Here is a 21,282-nt window from a genome sequence, read left to right as displayed (position 1 = left end):
TGCTCCCACTGTGCCAGGCCACCTCCCTTCTGGGCCGTGGGGCCAGATCTCCCCCTCAGGTTCCCTGACCAACCCAGCCTTGGCTTGCTGGCCCCTAAGAAGGGGTGCATTTCCTTTATGCCCTGCAGGTTGGAAAGTCTTCTGTTGTACCAAACCTGCTTCTCTGAAGCTCCCTTCCCTGGCCCGGCATGGGGCCAGCAGCTCACTCCCACCAGATCTGAGCAGGGCGGCCTCAGCCCTGGGCTGCACAAGTGCTACGCTCTAGGCTCCTGTCTCCATCAAGACCAACTTGTCTACGATTTTCCTGAAGTCATACTCTAATGAGAATGGCAACAGTCCTATGTTCTGTTTTTGGCTGCTTACTGTTTGGTTGATTCGTTTTTTCATTATTCATGCAGCAACTCCCAGGTGCGGGGCAGCCATTCCCTCTTCAGTGAAAATCTCAGGGAGGAAACTTCTCCTGTGCTGCCTGTGTTTATACCTCTACCGTGGCCTTCACCACCGTGAGTCGTGTTATGTGTGTTTGGCCACCCCTTAGGAGATAACTCAATAAATGCTTATGCTCAGGGCGCCTGGGTGGCTCCGTCGGTTAAGTGTCCGACTTTGGCCCAGGTCATGATCTCGTGGTCGGTGAGTTCCAGCCCCACGTCGGGCTCTGTGCTGACAGTTCAGAGCCTGCTTCAGATTCTGCGTCTCCCTCCCTCTCTGCCCCTCCCTCTCAAAAATAAAGTTAAAAAAAATAAATAAATGCTTATGCTCACATTCTTGCTCATGTTTGTGGCAACAGCACAAAGATTTTAACAGGAAAGAAGAAAGAAGTCAACTTTGAAGGATGCTCTAGTTATTCTCTACATGCTCGCTATGACTATTCTGAAGCCCCTTTCTAATCGCCTGGACTGCTAAACCTTGTGGGGCTCCTGTGCCCCACAGGAAAGTCCGGACCTCCCAAGACAGCATTCAGGGTCCTTCATGATCTGGATTCAGCACAGCCTCCACCTGTAGCCGTAGCCATAGTTAATGGTCATTCTCTGTGTTCCCTCCTTGTACACAGCCGCCTTCCCTCTCCCCAGCCCGATATGACTGCCCATCCCACAATTGTGTCCCCACAGCACTGGCTCTCCAGGAATACTGACCATGCCACCCATGTCAGTCATGAGTGGCAGACCTTCTCCGCCCTTTAAAACCATGGCCTCCTGGAGGGCAGAGACCGTGTCTTCCTTGCCTCTATCATTACCCCACAGTGCTCGACCCACTTGTGCTCAAGAAGAATTGCAGCAGCAAAGTAATCACAAATCATAGGTAACTGAGGTGGTCCCAGGATAGTCTGAGGGCGGCATTCCTGCAGACCACAGAGGACGTACCATAGGGACGTAGTTCTCTTCGCTGTCTCCGGAGTCCGTGCTGGTGATGCTCTGGGTGGAGATGGGGCGGCAGTACTGGGAGGAGCTGGAGTTGAAGGTGTGACTGGGTAGGGAGAAGACAGAGTAAACTCAGGAGGACAGTTCTGTCTCCACCCTCGCAGCTCCACCCTCCATTATCACATTCGGATCTGAGACAGAATAGGTACAATCACTTCCCCTCCACATATGAGGAAACCCAGCCCTGAGAGACCAAGAGACTGCTCAGCTACCGCCAGCATTGGGATGCAGCTCTCTGGACCCCACCCTTGCCCTGGCCAGCCCTCACAGCCCTGTTCCCAGGTCCCGCATCCACAAACAGATAACTCACACGGCCCTCGACCAAGACTTGGTGACAGGTGACTTGAAGGGGAGCTCATCGATGACAGTGTTGTTTCTCAGGTCAAGTGGTGTTGGCTTTGCTGGAGCAGGAACAGAAAGTCAAATGATCAGCCACACGATAATGCCACACATACACACGCTTACGTATAACACACAAGTATATTTATAAATACTTTCGTATTCCCACTTGTAAGCAGGGAAACTGAGGCTCAGCAGGTTCTATAATCTTTGCCTATGTTGACAGGCCCTGAAGCCATGTCTTCAGATCCCAAATGATATTTTCTCTGCACTGTAGCAATCACATTTTCAGAATCCAAAATGGGGACACTGGGTCTGACAACAGATTGTTCCTCCCAGATTTAATACTCATCCCGTATCCTCCAACAGCATCTCATACTTTATAAGGCACTTTTAGGTATGTTACCTGTGTCCCTCAGTGCTCTAGGAGGCAAGTATTCACATTTCTCAAGTGAGAAACAAGGCTCAGAGATGCACAATGATTTGCTTCTAACCCCATGTTGGCAGGTGGCAGAACTGCAACCCGAATGTGTCCTGTCCTGCTCATGCCTGCACTCCTGCCCAGGCTACTCCAGTAGCTGGTCCCTAGACCACTGGAATGAATTTGAGTGTTTGTGTATGTGTGTGAGAGTTTGGGGGTTCAGAGACTAAACACTTCCTTGCAAGGAAAGTTCAGGATCCACCCGATCCCCAAATGAATGCAAATGAGTGAAAATGGTTCTTGGACACTGTCCAGACATGGGACAGGGGAAAGAGGAGACTTACCTTTCCGGTCAGGTTTGAGGTTGCGGTTGACAGGGGGTGGCTGGATCTCACTCCCTCGGCTGGGGCCCCGGTGCAGAGAAAGGGCTGTTGAGGGGTAGCCAAGCGCATCAAAGTGATGGGGTCCTGGGCTCATGGGGATGTAGACACTCTGGGAATTATCACCTGCTCGCTCCATGGCCAGCAGGGTGGAGGAACCTGGATTCATGGGCACGTAGTTGTCCTCAGAATTGGTGCTATCTGATCGGCCTACAACTGTTTTCCCTGGCTAGAGGGAGAGTGAAAGAAATACAGCAGTAACTACCATGAAGAAACAAGAAGGGGTGAGAATTTGTATACAAGGCAAAAGGGAAGTGGTAACTGAGTTAGCTGCCTGGGAAGACCAAGTAGAAAGTGCAGTGGGAGGCAGAAGTCTGTGGGTCCCTTCTAGTTTCCATGATCCCTTGTGACCCACTTAAAATTTTCAATAAATCTTTCGAATAAGTACCCTTGGTGGCTGGGTCCACAAGTCTTTCTGGGTGTCTGACCAAGGCTGCGGGTGGCCCAGGCCACTGACCACACAGGTTTGGTCTAGAACCCTTATTCCACCTCAAGTCCAGACTCATTAGCAGGTCAGAGTCTCAAGCCCTAGCAGGGCAAGGAGCATAAAGTAAAGCTTGGCCCTGGCTGGCGAGGTCTCGGCCAGGTGCGCTTCCCTAGTCCAGCTCTCGGTGTGACCGCCGTGTTGCACAATGCAAGAACCCTGGCTATAGCCTTTCTTCAACTCCTGCCCTGTCTGTCCACACATACAACTAAGTTGCTTCTGCTTTAGTTACCCAATGTCTGGTCTTTCCAATGGGCACGAGGCCAGGCCCTAGTCTGTCGGAGAGTCGTGGTCAGCCCTGTCCAGAGGCCAGCCCGGGATCCTGCACTCAAATCATAATTCTGCCACCATGACTGACTGAGCACTGCCCCTACCCGGAGTCTCACACTATAGGCCCTCCTCCAGGTGGGACCTCAGAGCCCAGGTCCTCTGCATTCTAGACCTGTCCTACTTATTGGCAGGGCTGGTAGTCTTGTAGTCTAGCACACTTCCACACCAGACACCTGTATCTTAACTTTCTAAAAAACCCAGGGATCTGAACTGAGACAAGGAACTAGGCAGGGTCCTATAGGGAGATGCCACCACTCCCTTGTTCCATGGGGTGTGAACTTTAGCCCAGCTGGGCTGGCCTGAGGACCCCTGGCTGACCCCCACTCACCAGGAAAGAGCGGACCGCATCACTCATGGACTCGGCAGACCGGCCTGCACTCTCTCCTCCTCGCTGGGGGTACTCGTAGGATTCACAGGAAGAAGCTACGAGACAGGAACGAAGATTCACACGCACTCCCAGCTGATCCATGTGCTGACACTTCCCCAAAGCCTCACCAGTGTTGCTCAGGGTCTTACTCCAGAAGATACTACCCTCAACCCCAAGTGATAGGGTATTACTTCCATCATGTCATTCCTCAGTTCAAAAATTCCTCCCAGACTTCTAGATCTAGCTCCAGTGTTGGCACCAACAGAGGATCCTTTCTGAACTACTTCTTCCTACAGGTATGCGCCTCTCCTTTAACTCCTATACCACCGAATGCCTGTCCCACTCCCCCAGGTCATTACTCGTACAGATACTACAGGAATAAGGATACTTGACTAATTTTTATGTGCTTTTATTTCCCCAACTAGATGTGAGCTCTCTGAAGGGTAGGGACATGTTTTATACTCATATGTATCACTTCAATTCCAAAGCACAAGGTGATTGATTGAATAGTTGACAGACTGAAAGAGTACTGTGCCGAGACTCAGGACCCCGGGTCCAAGTCCCACTTCTGGCACTGATGGACTCTGCAACCCTGAATAAGTCTCTTAACTACCACAGGCCTCATGGGAAATGGGAGACTATGAGGCTTTGGCCCACCAAACTCTCAGGCTCACTATGTGGCTTCAGCAACAGGGTGGGTAAGAGCAGACTTTGCAAGCTATCCAGCAAGATGAAAATGAAAGATTAATATTACTGTAGTTTTTCATCAAACAGAGGTGGCTTATGCAGAGCTGGAACGTGCTCAGGGGGAGTCAGTGACAAGAAAATGTATATGCTTCAGAGAGATGTTCAGACTTTAACCAAAGAAATTCAAGTATGGCTTAGAAAATATTTAATAGCTCAAAATTTGTTTTAATTGTCTGTTAGCCCACATAGGTTTGGCTCCAGTTTGAAATGGTCCTCTAAATTTATTTGTTCAGTCTTTGGTTTTATATAAAAATGAATCAAATACTGTGATTTGGACTTTGAAACCCATAATAACTTATGCTGTGGTTAACCAAGAATGTTCCATCTCCTTCAGTACAATAGTAACTTCTCTCAGACAGAGTCGGCCACACTCCTGCACTGCAGAGTCTCCTACTGGCCTCCGGCACTGGAGCACCAGCTGGGAAGGGTCTGGGTACAAGACGCCTGAACCTGTGAGTCTCAGGGACCCAGGTGGGCCTAGGTCTCCTCGGTATGGATGACCAAAGGCTGGCACGTTACTGAGAACTGCCACGCTCCCTCCCTTTCCCCAGGGTCGCAGCTGGGGTTTACACCAACCTCGGTGGAGCCGGCTGCTGTCCATCGCCGGGAGGGTATTGCGCCTGGGGATGGTGGCAGCGGCAGAGACGGATCTGCTGCTTTCACTGATTGGAGGTCTCTGCTGAGGACTGCCCCATCGAGGTGTTTCTGCCTGACTTGGCTTGGGGGGCCGGGGTGGGGGAGCTATGGCCGAATCCCCAGGAGTGGCCACTGCCATGGCATTGTGGTTCTTGTCCAGCGTGAATGTCCTAGGGATCTGGTAGGCTGAGAGTGGGGTGGCTGGAACGTCCATATTGTCCACCAGGAGGTCCCCAAACTCCCGACATAGAGTGTTGCTGGGTGTCTTGAAGGTGTATATGTCCTCATTATCGGTCTCAGAGCCCGTAAGGCTGCCCTTGGTGTGGCCGTGGGAGGCCAGGCTCCGGGGGAGGTCGTAGGTACTGTCTCTGAATTCTGTATTGTGCCGGCTTGGCTTGGGGAGGCTATAGAAGCCATGGACTTGACCACTGACCCCATTGACGCAGTGTCCATTGCCCTGGGCAAGTTTCTGTACAGCTGTGTCGCTCCTCATGAGAAACGAGGCCCTGGTGCCCTGAGAGAAGCTGGCACTCCTAAGAGAGAGAAAAAGGGAAGGGACGGGGCAGGTTAAAGGGGTCCAGGACCATCTACCGGGGACACAAACTGGCTCGTTCAAAGCCCTGTGTGGCTGACTGGTGAGGCAAAACAGGCTGAGGAGGCAGGCTGGTTTCTCTTGATTTACTAGCTGTGTGACTTTGGGCAAGGCACTTTCTCTTTCTGAGCTTTAGTTAATATATCTACAAAAATGATGATTAAAAACATCTTTTAGGGGCACCTGAGTGGCTCAGTCAGTTAAGCTTCAGACTTTGGCTCAGGTCATGATCTTATGGTTTGTGAATTTGAGCCCCACATCGGGCTCACTGCTGTCAGCACAGAGCCTGCTTTGGATCCTCTGTCCCTCTCTCTCTCTCTCTCTGCCCCTCCCCTGCTCATGCATTCTCTTTCTCTCTCAAAAATAAATAAACATTAAGAAAAAAACATACTTTGAAGGCTGTTTAGAAATTCGACTCCAGTATGTCTAATATATAGATGTTCAATGGTGTTAGCATTTATCCCTCCCTCTACCCCCAGCCGGCTGTGATTAGCCGAGGTCGCTCTTACCCTTCAACCTTCTGGGTTGATAAATAAGACAGCTATACCACCGATTTGTTCGCTGCCGTAAGTACCACAGAATACATACATTTGTATACAAAAGCCGTGAGACAGTGGAAAGAAACCGTAAGTTGGTGTCACAAACTAGCAAACAAATCACTTATTTTATGTGAGTGTTGGTTTTCCAACGGTCAGCCTTTTGGAGGCTATAAGCTTCTTTAAGAATCCGATTAAAAGTTCTTGGCTCTTCTGGTTGGCTCAGTCGGTTGAGCTTCTGGTTGGCTCAAGTCGGTTCAGGTCATGATCCCAGGGTTTTGGGATTGAGGCCCATGTCAGACTCTGCACTGAGCATGGAGCCTGCTTGAGATTCTCTCTTTATCTCTGCCCCTTTCCCTGGCTCACGCTCTAAAATAACGTAAAATAAAGTAAAATAAATAATAACTAAAAAATGAAAGTTCTTTGCACTTCTTACTTGCATGAGGCAAATCTTGTATACGTACAAATATGCACGTTACAGCTGGGGCAGGTGAGGAGCTACAGCCCTCTGAGGCCAATCCATGGAACTCTGCCTTATAGAAGCTCTTTTAGCTCTTGGGGAGCTTGTTATTTATAGATGTGGCCACCAGATGGTGATAGAAAATAGGGCCCAGTAGTTTAGAAAGAGGAAGGCTCACAGGGCTCGTCTAGGCCAGGCTAGGCTCTTGTAAACTTGCATCCTTGACTACTTGGGGAGTTCCATTTCAGTCCCCAACCGTTTAGCAGCCCTCCTCTCTAGGCCTCAGGGTTCTTTCTCCTTTCCTATTCCATTTCACACAAATAACCAAGCCAAGGGCCAGGGGCCTAGATGACTGAACAACTAGCCTTTAGATAATGGAGGGTTTGGAATAAAGGATGGGGGGGTGGGGCGCAATGGTAGATATAAGGTTGGATGCCCCCACTGGCACTGGGATCTGTTCATTTAGCAAACATTTACTGATGTCCTATTTTCCATCTGGGCTGGGAACAGTAGATACACAGATGCCTCCTGTCCTGGGGGACATAGTGGTAGAGGAGGTGACATACATACAAACTCATTACAATCACGTGGGTGATCATTCAGCTTTTGGCAGATTTATACTAACCCTCCCTGGCAGTGGTGGTAGAGAATGTCAGGGGAAGCTTCTTTAAAGATCTTACCTTTGAGTGAGTCTCGAAATAGGCCAGGCAAAAAGCAAGAGAAGGAAAAAGGTGTTCTAGTTAGATGCATAAAGAAGTAGAACACAACCTAGCAAGGTAAAGGAACTGCAAGTTGCTCAGGCTGGAACAAGTGTTAGGAGGTAGGGCTGAGCAGTGACATGGAGGGCCCAGGCTGGGGCTGCTGGGAACAGGGGAGCCCCTGGAGGATTTTAAGGTGGGGTGGGGGGTGGGGAGCACATCACACGTATCCTGCAGTAACCCTAAAACATTGTTCAATGTTTCACATAATTTTATTCCAACCTTCACCTTATTCAAGAATGAACTCATCATCTTCTTCCTGTCTGAACAGTCTTAGGAATGCACCACTCACTCAAGCCAGGAACCTGGGAGTTACCCACATTATAATTTCTCACTCGATAACTCTATCAGGTCCTACCGAATCCACCCCAGTTCCGGTCCTCCTGGCTTTTCTTCTGCATAAATGAAAGGGCTAGTAACACATCTATCTCCCTACAGTCTGTCGGGACCTCTCTGATCCTCCCTACATCCTACAGACATTTACTTTCCTGACGTCCCAGCTTACACATTTTCAACACTGTCCCACTGCCTTCAGGACTAAGCCGTATTCCAGATCTAATTTATGTCTCTAGTCTCTCCTCCCTGTTTCCCCTCCAAATCTGGAACCACTCAGCTAACTCCCCTTGTTCCTAGTGTGCCCCACGCAGCTAAGCTTCTGGGCTTGTTGTGTTGTTCGTGCGGTCTGAAAGGCTTCCCGCTGTAATCTGGCGAGCTCCTGCTCCCATTTATCCCTTAAACTCAGCTCAAATGACACACTTTTTAAAGCTGTTTCTGACCATCCTCTACCTCCAAACATAATCAATCACTTGCTCAATTCTGTTCTTGGAGCAGGTAGCAATTATTATCTGGGTCAGTTACCACTGTACTTGTCCTCTCCACCAGACGGAGATATTTCCTCCAGGAAAGAAACTGTGTCTTAATATTCTTCCTTCCTCGGCCCCTGGATTAGCGCTGTCACAGGGGGAATGATGAATAAATGCTTGCTGAATGGAGAAGTCAATGAACATATAAGTAAACGAATGAATAAACAAAAGTGTTAGTGCTGCTGGCCCATCTCCTGACCTTGGCCATGCTCTGGATCAGCAGACTGAAAACCTTCCCCTTCAGAACCCACTAGATTATGTCCCAACGTCCTGCTGTCCCATCCTCCTCCTCTTCAGTTACTAAGCTCCTCACTTGTCCCTAAACGTGTCCTGTGTGGTCTATGCTCCAGCCCTGCACTTGCGTTATTTACCTTTCTCTGGAAAGCTTCCTTGATACATTAGAATTTTACACAAAGTACAAAAAAAAAAAAAAAAAAAAAAAAAGCGCTTTTGCTCCACAAAGGTGTGACAGGCCTTCTAATTCTCCTCTTCACTTTAATTACTCCTTCCCCTTTGCTCCCAGCACACACTGTACTTCTACTAGAGCACTCACTCGCCTCCTGTGAAAGCCGTTCAAGGCCGGGTCTCACCGCTTCCACCTGCCCCTGCGCCCTGGCACAATGCCTGACATGTGGCGGATCGTGCCAATGCATGGGGAGGGGGCGGTCATTACTTCAAGAGTCAAGTGAAAGGAGTTACATAAGGGGAACAAAATTGCCGGAAGCTGCGTGCTAGGACAGCAGAACTGCGTCTGCACCGGCCTGGGTACTCTGCTCAGAGTGATGCCACAGCCTGTCCCCTCTGTCCCCTGCACAGAGCAGGAGGGCACTTCTGAGCACTCGTCCTTTACTAGGCTCGTGTCGACCTTCCCCAAGGCCTATGTCACTGTGGGGTCTTGAGCTGCTTTCCTGGGATGAGCACCTGGAAGCGGTGGGTTTTGAGAGAGGCTTCTCTTGCAGGGCTGTGGGCCGATGGAGGCCTCATTAAAGGAACACCCTCACAGTTCTGACAGACAACTATGACCCTCACATATCACACAAGAGAAACAGTAAAAGGCCGAGTTGTGCAGGGAGGTGATGGATGTGTAGGGGAGCAGAGACAAGTTTGAGAAAACATACTCCCTCAAGCCCGCACTCAGTGCCTCTCACTCCCGTTCCTGCGGCTGTTGGTGGGTGTCGCTATCATCACATCACTTCTTACTCGTGCTCTGGTCTTAATACCTACCCCAAACCTCCCCCTTATCTTTTATCAATGGTTTCCTAGTTTTCCTCAGCACTTTATTTTGCAATAGTTCTTTGGCATTTTTCCATATAATTTTATGTACGGCACAACACCATGATTTCACCCTTCTAGACTCCAAGTACCTTAACAATGAAGAGCCCAGTTTGATTTTTAATGGGTATGTTCCCATTTAAGGAGAGCTAATACACAAATGATTGTAAGCAAAATAACCACCATTTAGTTCTGTAACTGTCACTGGCAATCTTAAGAGGTCATGTGGATCATCCTTCTGCATTTACCCGACCCACATGGGATGTATGGATCCTTCCAATGAGGGAAGAAAACTCAGAAAACACTGTTTCACAATCTCCAAGAAGTGAGGTGATCTTTGTATCTCAAACCCTTCTGGCTGCAGGTTTGAGCCCGCCTTCTCATTGTGGTTACAGAGCAAACTTATATATATAAAACTAAATGAAACTAAAAGTTGTATGTTCTCTGCCTTTAGTCAGTCAAAGCCACCCTCAGGTGAATGAGTCAGAGAAGTCTTAGAAATGATTAACCAAAGGTAAGGTCTTTGGTCAGTGACATTTCTGATTTCACTTTTTTTTTTTTTTTACTTTTTATTTTAGAGCACACGAATGGGAGAGAGGGGCAGAGGAAGAGAGAGAGAATCTTAAGGCTACCCACTCAATGCAGAGCCTGACACAGGGCTCGATCCTACAACCCTGGGAATTGTGATCTGAGCCGAAATCAAGAGTCAGATGCTCAACCCACTGAGCCACCCAGGCACCCCTCTGATTTTATTTTTAATCTACCATATTTCTGCAGAATATTGCTGCAGGGTCAGTAATGCTTTCATTCTAGAATCTCATCACTTGAAATTTCTCTTCCCCCCACCCTTGAATTACAGCTTTCTAAGGCATGTGACTCACCGCAATGTATCTCCCGCTACAGGTTGAACAGACTGCTTGAAATAGGAAGACAGCAAAGGTCTAGAATCTGAAATGAGGCCTTTAAAAGGCTGGAGGGCAAAAAATAAATCCAGGGACACTAATTGGTCTTCAAAGACTGAAAGGACTCTGCTTTTCTTGATGGTGTCTGTTTAAAACTCCTTCCTTGGCAATAGTTACTACTTTTGAGGAGTTAGTTATTTTTGTTCAGTGCAAGAGCTAGATTTTAGGAACGAAGTCATTTTGGCCAGAATGCATATCCAGTACTTGAAGGAAGACGAGGGGGTAAAACTGAAGTGAAAGTCCTGATAAATAATTCATAGTTTTATCTTTTAGGGTGCTTAATTTACTGTAAAACATGTGGAGTTCCCCCATAAATGAAAAAAGGAATAGACAGATGGCTGGTTATTAGCCTCAGTAAATACTGTTTCACTATAATAATCTCAACAGACATATTTATATCTATGCTAGGCAGAGATGAACGAGCTGGTTCTCTCTTATAAGTCCCTGCTTAGAAGTAACCCTATGAGGTTATTTTGGAGATCAAGTGAGGTAACTAATGGGACGGTGGTTTGTAAACTGTAAAGCACTGTTTCTTTTGTCCAGAACACCTAATATGTAATGTGAATGTCAGAAATAGTACATCCACATACTCGTCGATACTTGGTATTGTCAGTCTTTTTCATTTTACCCATTCCAGCGGAAATGAAGCAAAATTGCTCGGAGGTTTTAATTCACATTTTCCCTGGTGATCCAGCATCCTTCCATTTGCCATTTCTATATCTTTTTCTATGTGAAGTGTCTATTCAAATCTTTTGCCCATTAAAAAAAAATGGGTTGTCGTAAGTTGTAATAGTTCTTTATATTTTCTAGAAATGAATCCTGTGTTAGATATATTTGTTTCAAATATTTTCTCATATTTTGTGAATTGACATTTTGTTTTTTAATGGAGTTTTCTGAACAGCAAAAGTTTTATGATTACACTACTTTATTAATTTATTTTCTTTCATGATTCTTGCATTTTGTAGTCTACTATAAAAATCTCTGCTTGCCTCAAGATCACAAAGATGTTTTCATGCAGAAATTTCACAGTATCAGATTTTACATTTAGGTCTCTGACACATTTAACTTTTGAGTAGTGTGATATCAATAATTTTTTTAAAAATTCCTATAAGGATATCCAGCTGTTCCAGCACCACTGTTTGAAGAGACTTTCATTTTCCTGGGGTACCTGGGTGGCTCAGTCAGTTAAGCATTTGACTTTTGATTTCAGCTCAGGTCATGGTCTCAGGGCTGTGAGATCAAGTCCTGTGTTGGGCTCAGCACGGGGTGTGGAGCCTGCTTGGGATTCTCTCTCTGTCCCTCCTCCACTCATGCATGCACTCTCTCTGAATAAATAAATAATTTTTTCTGTAAAAGAGAAAAGACTTTTCATTTCCCTATTGGCATTTTTGTCAACACAGGCCACCCGTGCGCACACAGGCTTCACTATTCTGTTCTAGTGAGCTTTGTGTTTATCTTTGCATCAATACAACACCGTCTTGATGAACATTTGTTTGATGTAAGTCTTGAAGTTAGGGAGTATAAGTCCTCTAATTTTGTTGCTGTTCTTTTAAAAATCATGGTTATTCTAAGTTGTTTGTATTTTCATATGAATTTTAAACTTAGCTTAACAACTTCTATGAAAAATCTTACTGGGATTTTTACTTGGACTGCAGTGGAATTATAGATCAATTTGGGAAGATTTTGCCATTTTAATAATATTGCGTCTTCCAATTCATAACTACAGTCTATCACTCTCTGTATTTAGGTCTCTAATATCCCACAACAGTGTGTGACAATGATTTCAGTGAAGAGGTCCTGCATGTCTTTTTTATTCCTAAGTAGTCCATGTTTTTGGCATCATTATAATTTTTTTAAGTTCGTTTTCCAGTTTTTGCTAGTGCTAGTATGTAAAAGTTAGCTTTTATATAATAATCCTTTATCCTGTGACCCTGCTAAATTCACTATTCATTCTAGTAGTTTTTTTTAGATTCTTTATAATTTTTATATAAACAATCAAGTCACCTATAGAGACAGTGTTACATCTTCCTTTTTTAAAAATTTAAAATTTTTTTTTAAAATTTACATCTAAGTTTGTTAGCATATAGTTCAACAATGATTTCAGGAGTAGATTCCTTAACCTCCCTTACCCATTTAGCCCATCCCCACTCCCACAACTCCTCCAGTAACCCTCTGTTTGTTCTCCATATTTAAGAGTCTTTTATGTTTTGTTCCCCTCCCTGTTTTTATATTATTTTTGCTTCCTTTCCCTTGTGTTCATCTGTTGTGTGTCTTAAAGTCCTCATATGAGTGAAGTCATACGATATTTGTCTTTCTCTAATTTTGCTTAGCATAATACCCTCTAGTTCCATCCACATAGTTGCAAATGGCAAGAATTCATTCTTTTTGAGTGCCGAGTAATATTCCATTACACACACACACACACACACACACACACACACACACACACACACACATCTTATTTATCCATTCATCCATCAATGGACATTTGGGCTCTTTCCATACTTTGGCTATCGTTGATAGTGCTGCTATAAACATTGGGGTGCATGTGCTGCTTCAAAACAGCACACCTGTATCCCTTGGATAAATACCTAGTAGTGTTAATTGCTGGGTCATAGGGTAGTTCTATTTTTAATTTTTTGAGGAACCCCATACTGTTTTCCAGAGTGGCTGCACCAGTTTGCATTCCCACCAGCAGTGCAAAAGAGTTCCTCTTTTTCCGCATCCTTGCCAACATCTGTTGTTGCCTGAGTTGTTAATGTTAGCCATTCAGAGAGGTCTGAGGTGGTATCTCATTGTGGTTTTGATTTGTATTTCCCTGATATTGAGTGATGTTGACCATTTTTTCATGTGTCTGTTACCCATCTGTCTGGATGTCTTGTTTGGAAAAGTGTGTATTCATGTCTTTTGCCCATTTCTTCACTGGATTATTTGGATTGTGGGTGTTGAGTTTGATAAGTTCTTTATAGATTTTGGATACTAACCCTTTATCGGATATGTCATTTGCAAATATCTTCTCCCATTCTGTCGGTTGCCTTTTAGTTTTGCTGATTGTTTCCTTTGCTGTGCAGAAGCTTTTTATTTTGATGAGGTCCCAATAGTTCATTTTTGCTTTTGTTTCCCTTGCCTCTGGAGACGTGTTGAGTAAGAAGTTGCTGCAGCCAAGATCAAAGAGGTTTTTTCCTGCTTTCTCCTTGAGCATTTTGATGACTTCCTGTCTTACATTTAGGTCTTTCATCCATTTTGGGTTTATGTATGATGTAAGAAAGTGGTCCAGGTTCATTCTTCTGTATGTCGCTGTCCAGTTTTCCCAGCACCACTTGCTGAAGAGACTGTCTTTATTCCATTGGATATTCTTTCCTGCTTTGTCAAAGATTAGTTGGCCATACATTTGTGTGTCCATTTATGGGTTCTCTATTCTGTTCCATTGATCTGAGTGTCTGTTTTTGTGCCATACATTTTCCTTTCTCATCTTTGTGACCTTTTATCCTGTTTGTCCCTTTGTTGAACTGGCTAGATTCTCTAGCACAATGTTGAACAGAAGTGGTGAGAGCAGGCATTCTGTCCTTGTTTCCAGTATTATGAGAGTATGCTTAAGATTTCTCTGTTAGGTATGATATTAGCTTTTGGTTATCCTCAGAAGCCTATTACTAATTTGAAGAAGTTCTCCTCTATTTATAGCTTCCTGAGAAAATTTTTTATGGAGAAGCATTGAGTTCTGTCAAATGCTTTCTCTGTGTTTACTAAGCTGATGATTATATTATTTTGTTCCTTATTCTCCTGATGTAATGAATTACACTGGTTGGTTTCTTAATATCAATCCAACCTTGCATTCCTGGGATGAGCACTACTTTATCATGATGGCTTTTTTTTTTTTAATATTTATTTTTGAGAGCAAGAGAGCGTGTGAGCGCACGCACGCAGGGGTGGGGCAGACAGAGAGGGAGACATACAATCTGAAGCAGGCTCCAGGCAATGAGCTGTCAGCACAGAGATGGATGCAGGGTTTGAACTCATGAACCACAAGATCATGACCTGAGCCGAAGTTGGGATGCTCAACTGACTGAGCCATCCAGGCGCCCCACTTTATCATGATGTCTTAACTCTAATGATGTATATACACACATATATTCCCTAATATATTTAAATTATTCCTAGCATGTGTGTGTGTGTGTGTGTGCGTGTGTGTGTGTATGCATCTGTATCCACAAGGAATATAGCCTTCCAATTTTCATTCTCATAATCTTTGTCAGGTTCATAAAGGGTATTTTGGTGTTAAAAAATGAGTTACAAAAGACCCCCACCTCTTATGTTTCCTGAAAGAATGTGGGTAATATTTGTGTTATTTTATGCTTGAATATTTGATAGAATTCACAAGTAAAACTACCTGGGCATGGCTTTCTAGGTATTTACCCAAAAGAAATGAAGCAAATGTGTACACAGCGATTTTTTAGTGGCTGTGTATGTACAAACACACCTTAATTTGTAATAGCTAAAACTGGAAACAATCCAAGTGCCCCTCAACACAGGAATGGATAAACGAATTGTGATATAAAGGTACACTGTGAAAATAAACTCAAAATGGATAAAGGACCTGAATGTGAGACAGGAAACCATCAAAACCCTAGAGGAGAAAACAGGAAAAGACCTCTCTGACCTCAGCCGCAGCAATTTCTTACTTGACACACCCCCAAAGGCCAGGGAATTAAAAGCAAAAATGAACTATTGGAACCTCATGAAGATAAAAAGCTTCTGCACAGCAAAGGAAACAATCAACAAAACTAAAAGGCAACCAACGGAATGGGAAAAGATCTTTGCAAATGACACATCGGACAAAGGGCTAGTATCCAAAATCTATAAAGAGCTCACCAAACTCTACACCCAAAAAACAAATAATCCAGTGAAGAAACAGGCAGAAAACATGAATAGACACTTCTCTAAAGAACACATCCAAATGGCCAACAGGCACATGAAAAGATGCTCAACGTCGCTCCTCATCAGGGAAATACAAATCAAAACCACACTCAGATATCACCTCATGCCAGTCAGAGTGGCCAAAATGAACAAATCAGGAGACTATAGATGCTGGCGAGGATGTGGAGAAATGGAAACCCTCTTGCACTGTTGGTGGGAATGCAAACTGGTGCAGCCACTCTGGAAAACAGTGTGGAGGTTCCTCAAAAAATTAAAAATAGACCTACCCTATGACCCAGCAATAGCACTGCTAGGAATTTACCCAAGGGATACAGGAGTTCTGATGCATAGGGGCACTTGTACCCCAATGTTTGTAGCAGCACTTTCAGCAACAGCCAAATTATGGAAAGAGCCTAACTGTCCATCAACTGATGAATGGATAAAGAAATTGTGGTTTATATACACAATGGAGAACTACGTGGCAATGAGACAGAATGAAATATGACCCTTTGTAGCAACGTGGATGGAACTGGAGAGTGTGATGCTAAGTGAAATAAGTCATACAGAGAAAGACAGATGCCATATGTTTTCACTCTTATGTGGATCCTGAGAAGCTTAAAAGAAACCCATGGGGGAGGGGAAGGAAAAAAAAAAGAGGTTAGAGTGGGAGAGAGCTAAAGCATAAGAGACTCTTAAAAACTGAGAACAAACTGAGGGTTGATGGGGGGTGGGAGGGGGGGGATGGGTATTGAGGAGGGCACCTGTTGGGATGAGCACTGGGTGTTGTATGGAAACCAATTTGACAATAAATTTCATATATTAAAAAAAATAAAGGTACACTGAATTACTACTTAGCAATAAAAAGGAACAACTAAAGATCCATGTAACAACATGGATAAATCTCAAAAGTATTACAATGATTGAAAGAAGCCAGGAAAAAAAGTAAACACTATAATGATTCTACTCAAGTAATCTTCTAGAAAATGAAAACTAATGTAGTGATAGAAATATTGTTGGTAGTTCCTGAGGAATGAGATAGAGGGAAGGATGGATTATAAAGGGGCATGAGGAAACTTAATACATATTGACAGTGACTGTACTTTAATTACCCTCCAAAAATTATTGAAAATGAGTAGTATCAGTGATATTTGGGTCAGTATCAAGTGGTCTAACCTATGAAGAATAGAAGGAAAGCAGAGATGGAATGGGGCAAAAAAAAAAAAAAAACTTGAAGAAATATTGGTAATTTTGTTGCACTGGATCAAAAATAGAAACAAATAGAATCAGAAAGTAAATGAAGCCTAAACAAAGAAAAACACACCTAGGAATATTGTAGTCAAACTGCTGAAAGCCAAAGAAAAAAGTCATAAAACTGTCAGAAGCCCAAATAGCCAAAACAATCTTCCAAACAAAGTGAAAGGTGAACAAAGTCAAAGGTCTCATGCTTCCTGATTTTAAAACATATTATTATAAAGCTACAATAATTAAAAGTGTGGTACTGGCATAAAGATAGATGTCTAGATCAATGGAATAGAATACAACCCTCATGTATATGATTTAATGATTTTTCAGCATAGATGCTCAGACCATTCAATGGGGGAATGGCCAGTCTTTTCTTTTTTTTTTTTCTTCAGGTATATGACATAGTTATTCAATAAGTTTTTTTTAATATGAAATTTATTGTCAAATTGGTTTCCATACAACACCTAGTGCTCATCCCAACAGGTGCCCTCCTCAATGCCCATCACCCACTTTCCCCTCCCTCCCACCCCCCATCAACCCTCAGTTTGTTCTCAGTTTTTAAGAGTCTCTTATGCTTTAGCTCTCTCCCACTCTAACCTCTTTTTTTTTTCCTTCCCCTCCCCCATGGGTTTCTTTTAAGCTTCTCAGGATCCACATAAGAGTGAAAACATATGGCATCTGTCTTTCTCTGTATGACTTATTTCACTTAGCATCACACTCTCCAGTTCCATCCACGTTGCTACAAAGGGCCATATTTCATTCTTTCTCACTGCCAAGTAGTATTCCACTGTGTACATAAACCACATCTTCTTTATCCATACATCAGTTGATGGACAGTTAGGCTCTTTCCATAATTTGGCTATTGTTGAAAGTGCTGCTATAAACATTGGGGTACAAGTGCCCTATGCATCAGAACTCCTGTATCCCTTGGGTAAATTCCTAGCAGTGCTATTGCTGGGTCATAGGGTAGGTCTATTTTTAATTTTTTGAGGAACCTCCACACTGTTTTCCAGAGTGGCTGCACCAGTTTGCATTCCCACCAACAGTGCAAGAGGGTTTCCATTTCTCCACATCCTCTCCAGCATCTATAGTCTCCTGATTTATTCATTTTAGCCACTCTGACTGGCATGAGGTGATATCTGAGTGTGGTTTTGATTTGTATTTCCCTGATGAGGAGTGATGTTGAGCATCTTTTCATGTGCCTGCTGGCCATCTGGATGTCTTCTTTAGAGAAGTGTCTATTCATGTTTTCTGCCCATTTCTTCACTGGATTATTTATTTTTGGGGTGTGGAGAAAGTCATTTATGAAAAGCCCACAGCTAATAATCATCCTCAGTGGGCGAAAAACTGAGACCTTTCCCCCTGAGATCACGAACACAACAGGGATATCCACTCTCACCGCTGTTGTTTAACATAGTGTTGGAAGTGCTAGCATCAGCCATCAGACAACAAAAGGAAATCAAAGGCATCAAAATTGGCAAAGATGAAGTCAAGCTTTCACTTTTTGCAGATGACATGATATTATACATGGAAAACCCAACAGACTCCACCAAAAGTCTGCTAGAACTGATACATAAATTCATCAAAGTCGCAAGATACAAAATCAATGTACAGAAATCAGTTACATTCTTATACACTAATAATGAAGCAACAGAAAGACAAATAAAGAAACTGATCCCATTCAAAATTGCACCAAGAAGCATAAAATACCTAGGGATAAATATAACCAAAGATATAAAAGATCTGTATGTTGAAAACTATAGCAAGCTTATGAAGGAAATTGAAGAAGATCCAAAGAAATGGAAAAACATTCCATGCTCATGGATTGGAAGAATAAATATTGTCAAAATGTCAATACTGCCCAAAGCAATATACACATTCAATGCAATCCCATTCAAAATTGCACCAGCATTCTTCTCGAAGCTAGAACAAGCAATCCTAAAATTTGTATGGAACCACAAAAGACCCCAAATAGCCAAAGTAATTTTGAAGAAGAAGACCAAAGCAGCAGGCATCACAATCCCAGACTTTAGTCTCTACTACAAAGCTGTAATCATCAAGACAGCGTGGTATTGGTACAAAAACAGACACATCAACCAAGGGAATAGAATAGAGACTCCAGAATAGGACCCACAAATGTATGGGCAACTAATCTTTGACAAAGCAGGAAAGAATATCCAATGGAAAAAAGACAATCTCTTTAACACATGGTGCTGGGAGAACTGGACAGCAACATGCAGGAGAATGAAACTAGACCACTTTCTTACACCATTCACAAAAATAAACTCAAAACGGATAAAGAACCTGAATGTGAGAAAGGAAACCATCAAAACGCTAGAGTACAAAGCTGGAAAAAACCTCTCTGACCTCAGCTGCAGCAATTTCTCACTTGACACATCTCCAAAGGCAAGGGAATTAAAAGCAAAAATGAACTATTGGGACCTCATGAGGATAAAAGCTTCTGCACTGCAAAGGAAACAATCAACAAAGGCAACCAACGGAATGGGAAAATATATTTGCAAATGACATATCAGACAAAGGGATAGTATCCAAAATCTATAAAGAACTCACCAAACTCCACACCTGAAAAACAAATAATCCAGAGAAGTCTTTTCATCTAATGGTGCTGGGAAAATTGGATGTCTGTATGCAAAGAAATGAAGTTGGATCTTTACCTTAGATCATATGTAAAAAATTAACAAAAAAATGATCAAAGACCTAAACATAAGACCTAAATCTATAAACTCTGAGAAGAAACTGTAAGAGGAAAAGCTTCCTGACACTGGATTTGGCAATGATTTTTTTATATAGACACCAAAAAGCACGGGCAACAAAAGTAAAAATAGATACATTGGACTACATCAAAGTATAAAACTTCTTGGCATCAAAGGACACAATCAACAGAGTGAAAGGTAATCTACAGAATGGGGGAAATATCTGTAAATCATATATTTGGCAAGGGGTTAATATCGAGAATATACAAAGAACTTCTACAACCCAATAACAACAACAAACCAACCAGATTAAAAACAAAATGGACAGAGGCCTACAAAGACATTTCTCCAAAGATATTCAAATAGCCACCAAGACATGAAAAGATGCTGAACGTCACTAATCATCATGGAAGGGAAGTGCAAATAAAAACACAGTGAGATACCACCTCATAGACATTAGGATGGCTACTATCAAAAAACCCAGAAAATAACAAATATTGGCAAGGATATGGAGAAACCGTAACCCTTGTGTACTGTTGTAAAATGGTGCAGCCACTATGAAAAACAGTATGGCAGTTTCTCAAAAGATAGAAAATATAATCACCAGAGGACCCAGAAATTCTATGTCTGGGTATACCTCAAAATAATTGAAAGCTGAGTCTTTGAAGAGTATTTGTACACCCATGTACAGAGCCCCATTATCCAAAATAGCCAAATGGTGGAAGCAATCAAGGTGTCTATTTAGGGGGAAATAAACAAAATGTGGTATATACAGGCAATGAAGTATTATTCAGCCATAAAAAGGATGGTAATTCTGACATATGCTATAAAATGGATGAAATTTGAAGACATTATTCTAAGTGAAAAAAGCCACTTACAAAAAGACAAATACTATATGATTCCATTTATATGAGTTACCTAGAGAATTCAAACTCATACAGACAGTAGAAAGAAGATTGTCAGGGAGTAGGGGAAAGGGGAAATGGGAAATTTTTAGTGGGTGGAGAGTTTCAGTTTTGCAAGATGAAAAGAGTTCTGGAGATTGGCTGTATAACAGTGTGGAAGAAAGTACTCTACATTACTGAACTGCACACTTAAAAATAGCTGAGATGGTAAATTTTATGTTATGTGTATTTCACAATTTTTTTTAAAAAGGAGAAAAAAAAACATTCAGAGGAATAAAGATACATAGCACATAGGATTCTATGAATAAAAATAACATCTGACCTCTCATCAGAAACAATGAATGGCAGAAGACTATAGAATGACATACTTTAAAATGCCAAAAGAAAATAACACTATCATTCCAGAATGTTATATCCGGCAAAAATATCTCAGAAATGAAGGCTAAATACAGATCTTTCCAGATAAATGAAAACTGGGAGAACATGTCGAAAGGGGACTTATATGGTAAGAAATGGCAAAGGAAGCACTTTTGGCTGAAGAGTGAAAACCAGGTGAAAACCTCACTAGACAATGTTTAATACTTGCCTTCAACACTCACATATTTTAAGGAACTTAGGGGGAAAATTATGCAGATAACTCCTATTTCTGCTGCGCTTCCTTCATTCCTGAAGATTTAGTTTCCTTTTGGTACTATTTTGCTTCAGCCTGAAGAACTTCCTTATCACTTCTTTAAATATGATCTCTTGGAAATGCTCTTATTTTTCTTTCCTCTGAGAATCTCTTGATTTTGTTTTCATTCCTAAAGAATAATTTTGCAGGATATAAACGTGGGGGTTCATAGTTTTTTTCTTTCCCTTAATTTCAAATGCATTTTCCTTCAT

At 43.0% G+C, this 21,282-nt stretch overlaps 1 protein-coding gene across 2 annotated transcripts in view; it reads right to left on the bottom strand.

Moving 5' to 3' along the window:
* GAB2 (GRB2 associated binding protein 2) overlaps positions 1–21,282 on the bottom strand; it is a 190,817-nt gene that overhangs the window by 3,689 nt on the left and 165,846 nt on the right. For both annotated transcript variants that reach the window (XM_058687645.1, XM_058687646.1), the window contains 5 exons: positions 5,123–5,715; positions 3,761–3,855; positions 2,523–2,787; positions 1,729–1,819; positions 1,362–1,464 (listed from right to left, as the gene is read on the bottom strand). In XM_058687645.1, the coding sequence (XP_058543628.1) occupies positions 1,362–1,464; positions 1,729–1,819; positions 2,523–2,787; positions 3,761–3,855; positions 5,123–5,715 (1,147 nt within the window). The remainder of the gene's footprint in view (positions 1–1,361; positions 1,465–1,728; positions 1,820–2,522; positions 2,788–3,760; positions 3,856–5,122; positions 5,716–21,282) is intronic.

Source organism: Neofelis nebulosa, chromosome 10 (genome assembly GCF_028018385.1).
Source record: "Neofelis nebulosa isolate mNeoNeb1 chromosome 10, mNeoNeb1.pri, whole genome shotgun sequence".
NCBI classification, from domain to species: domain Eukaryota; kingdom Metazoa; phylum Chordata; class Mammalia; order Carnivora; family Felidae; genus Neofelis; species Neofelis nebulosa.
The sequence above is the reverse complement of the archived record's forward strand: the minus strand, read 5'-3'. Positions and strand labels throughout refer to the sequence as shown.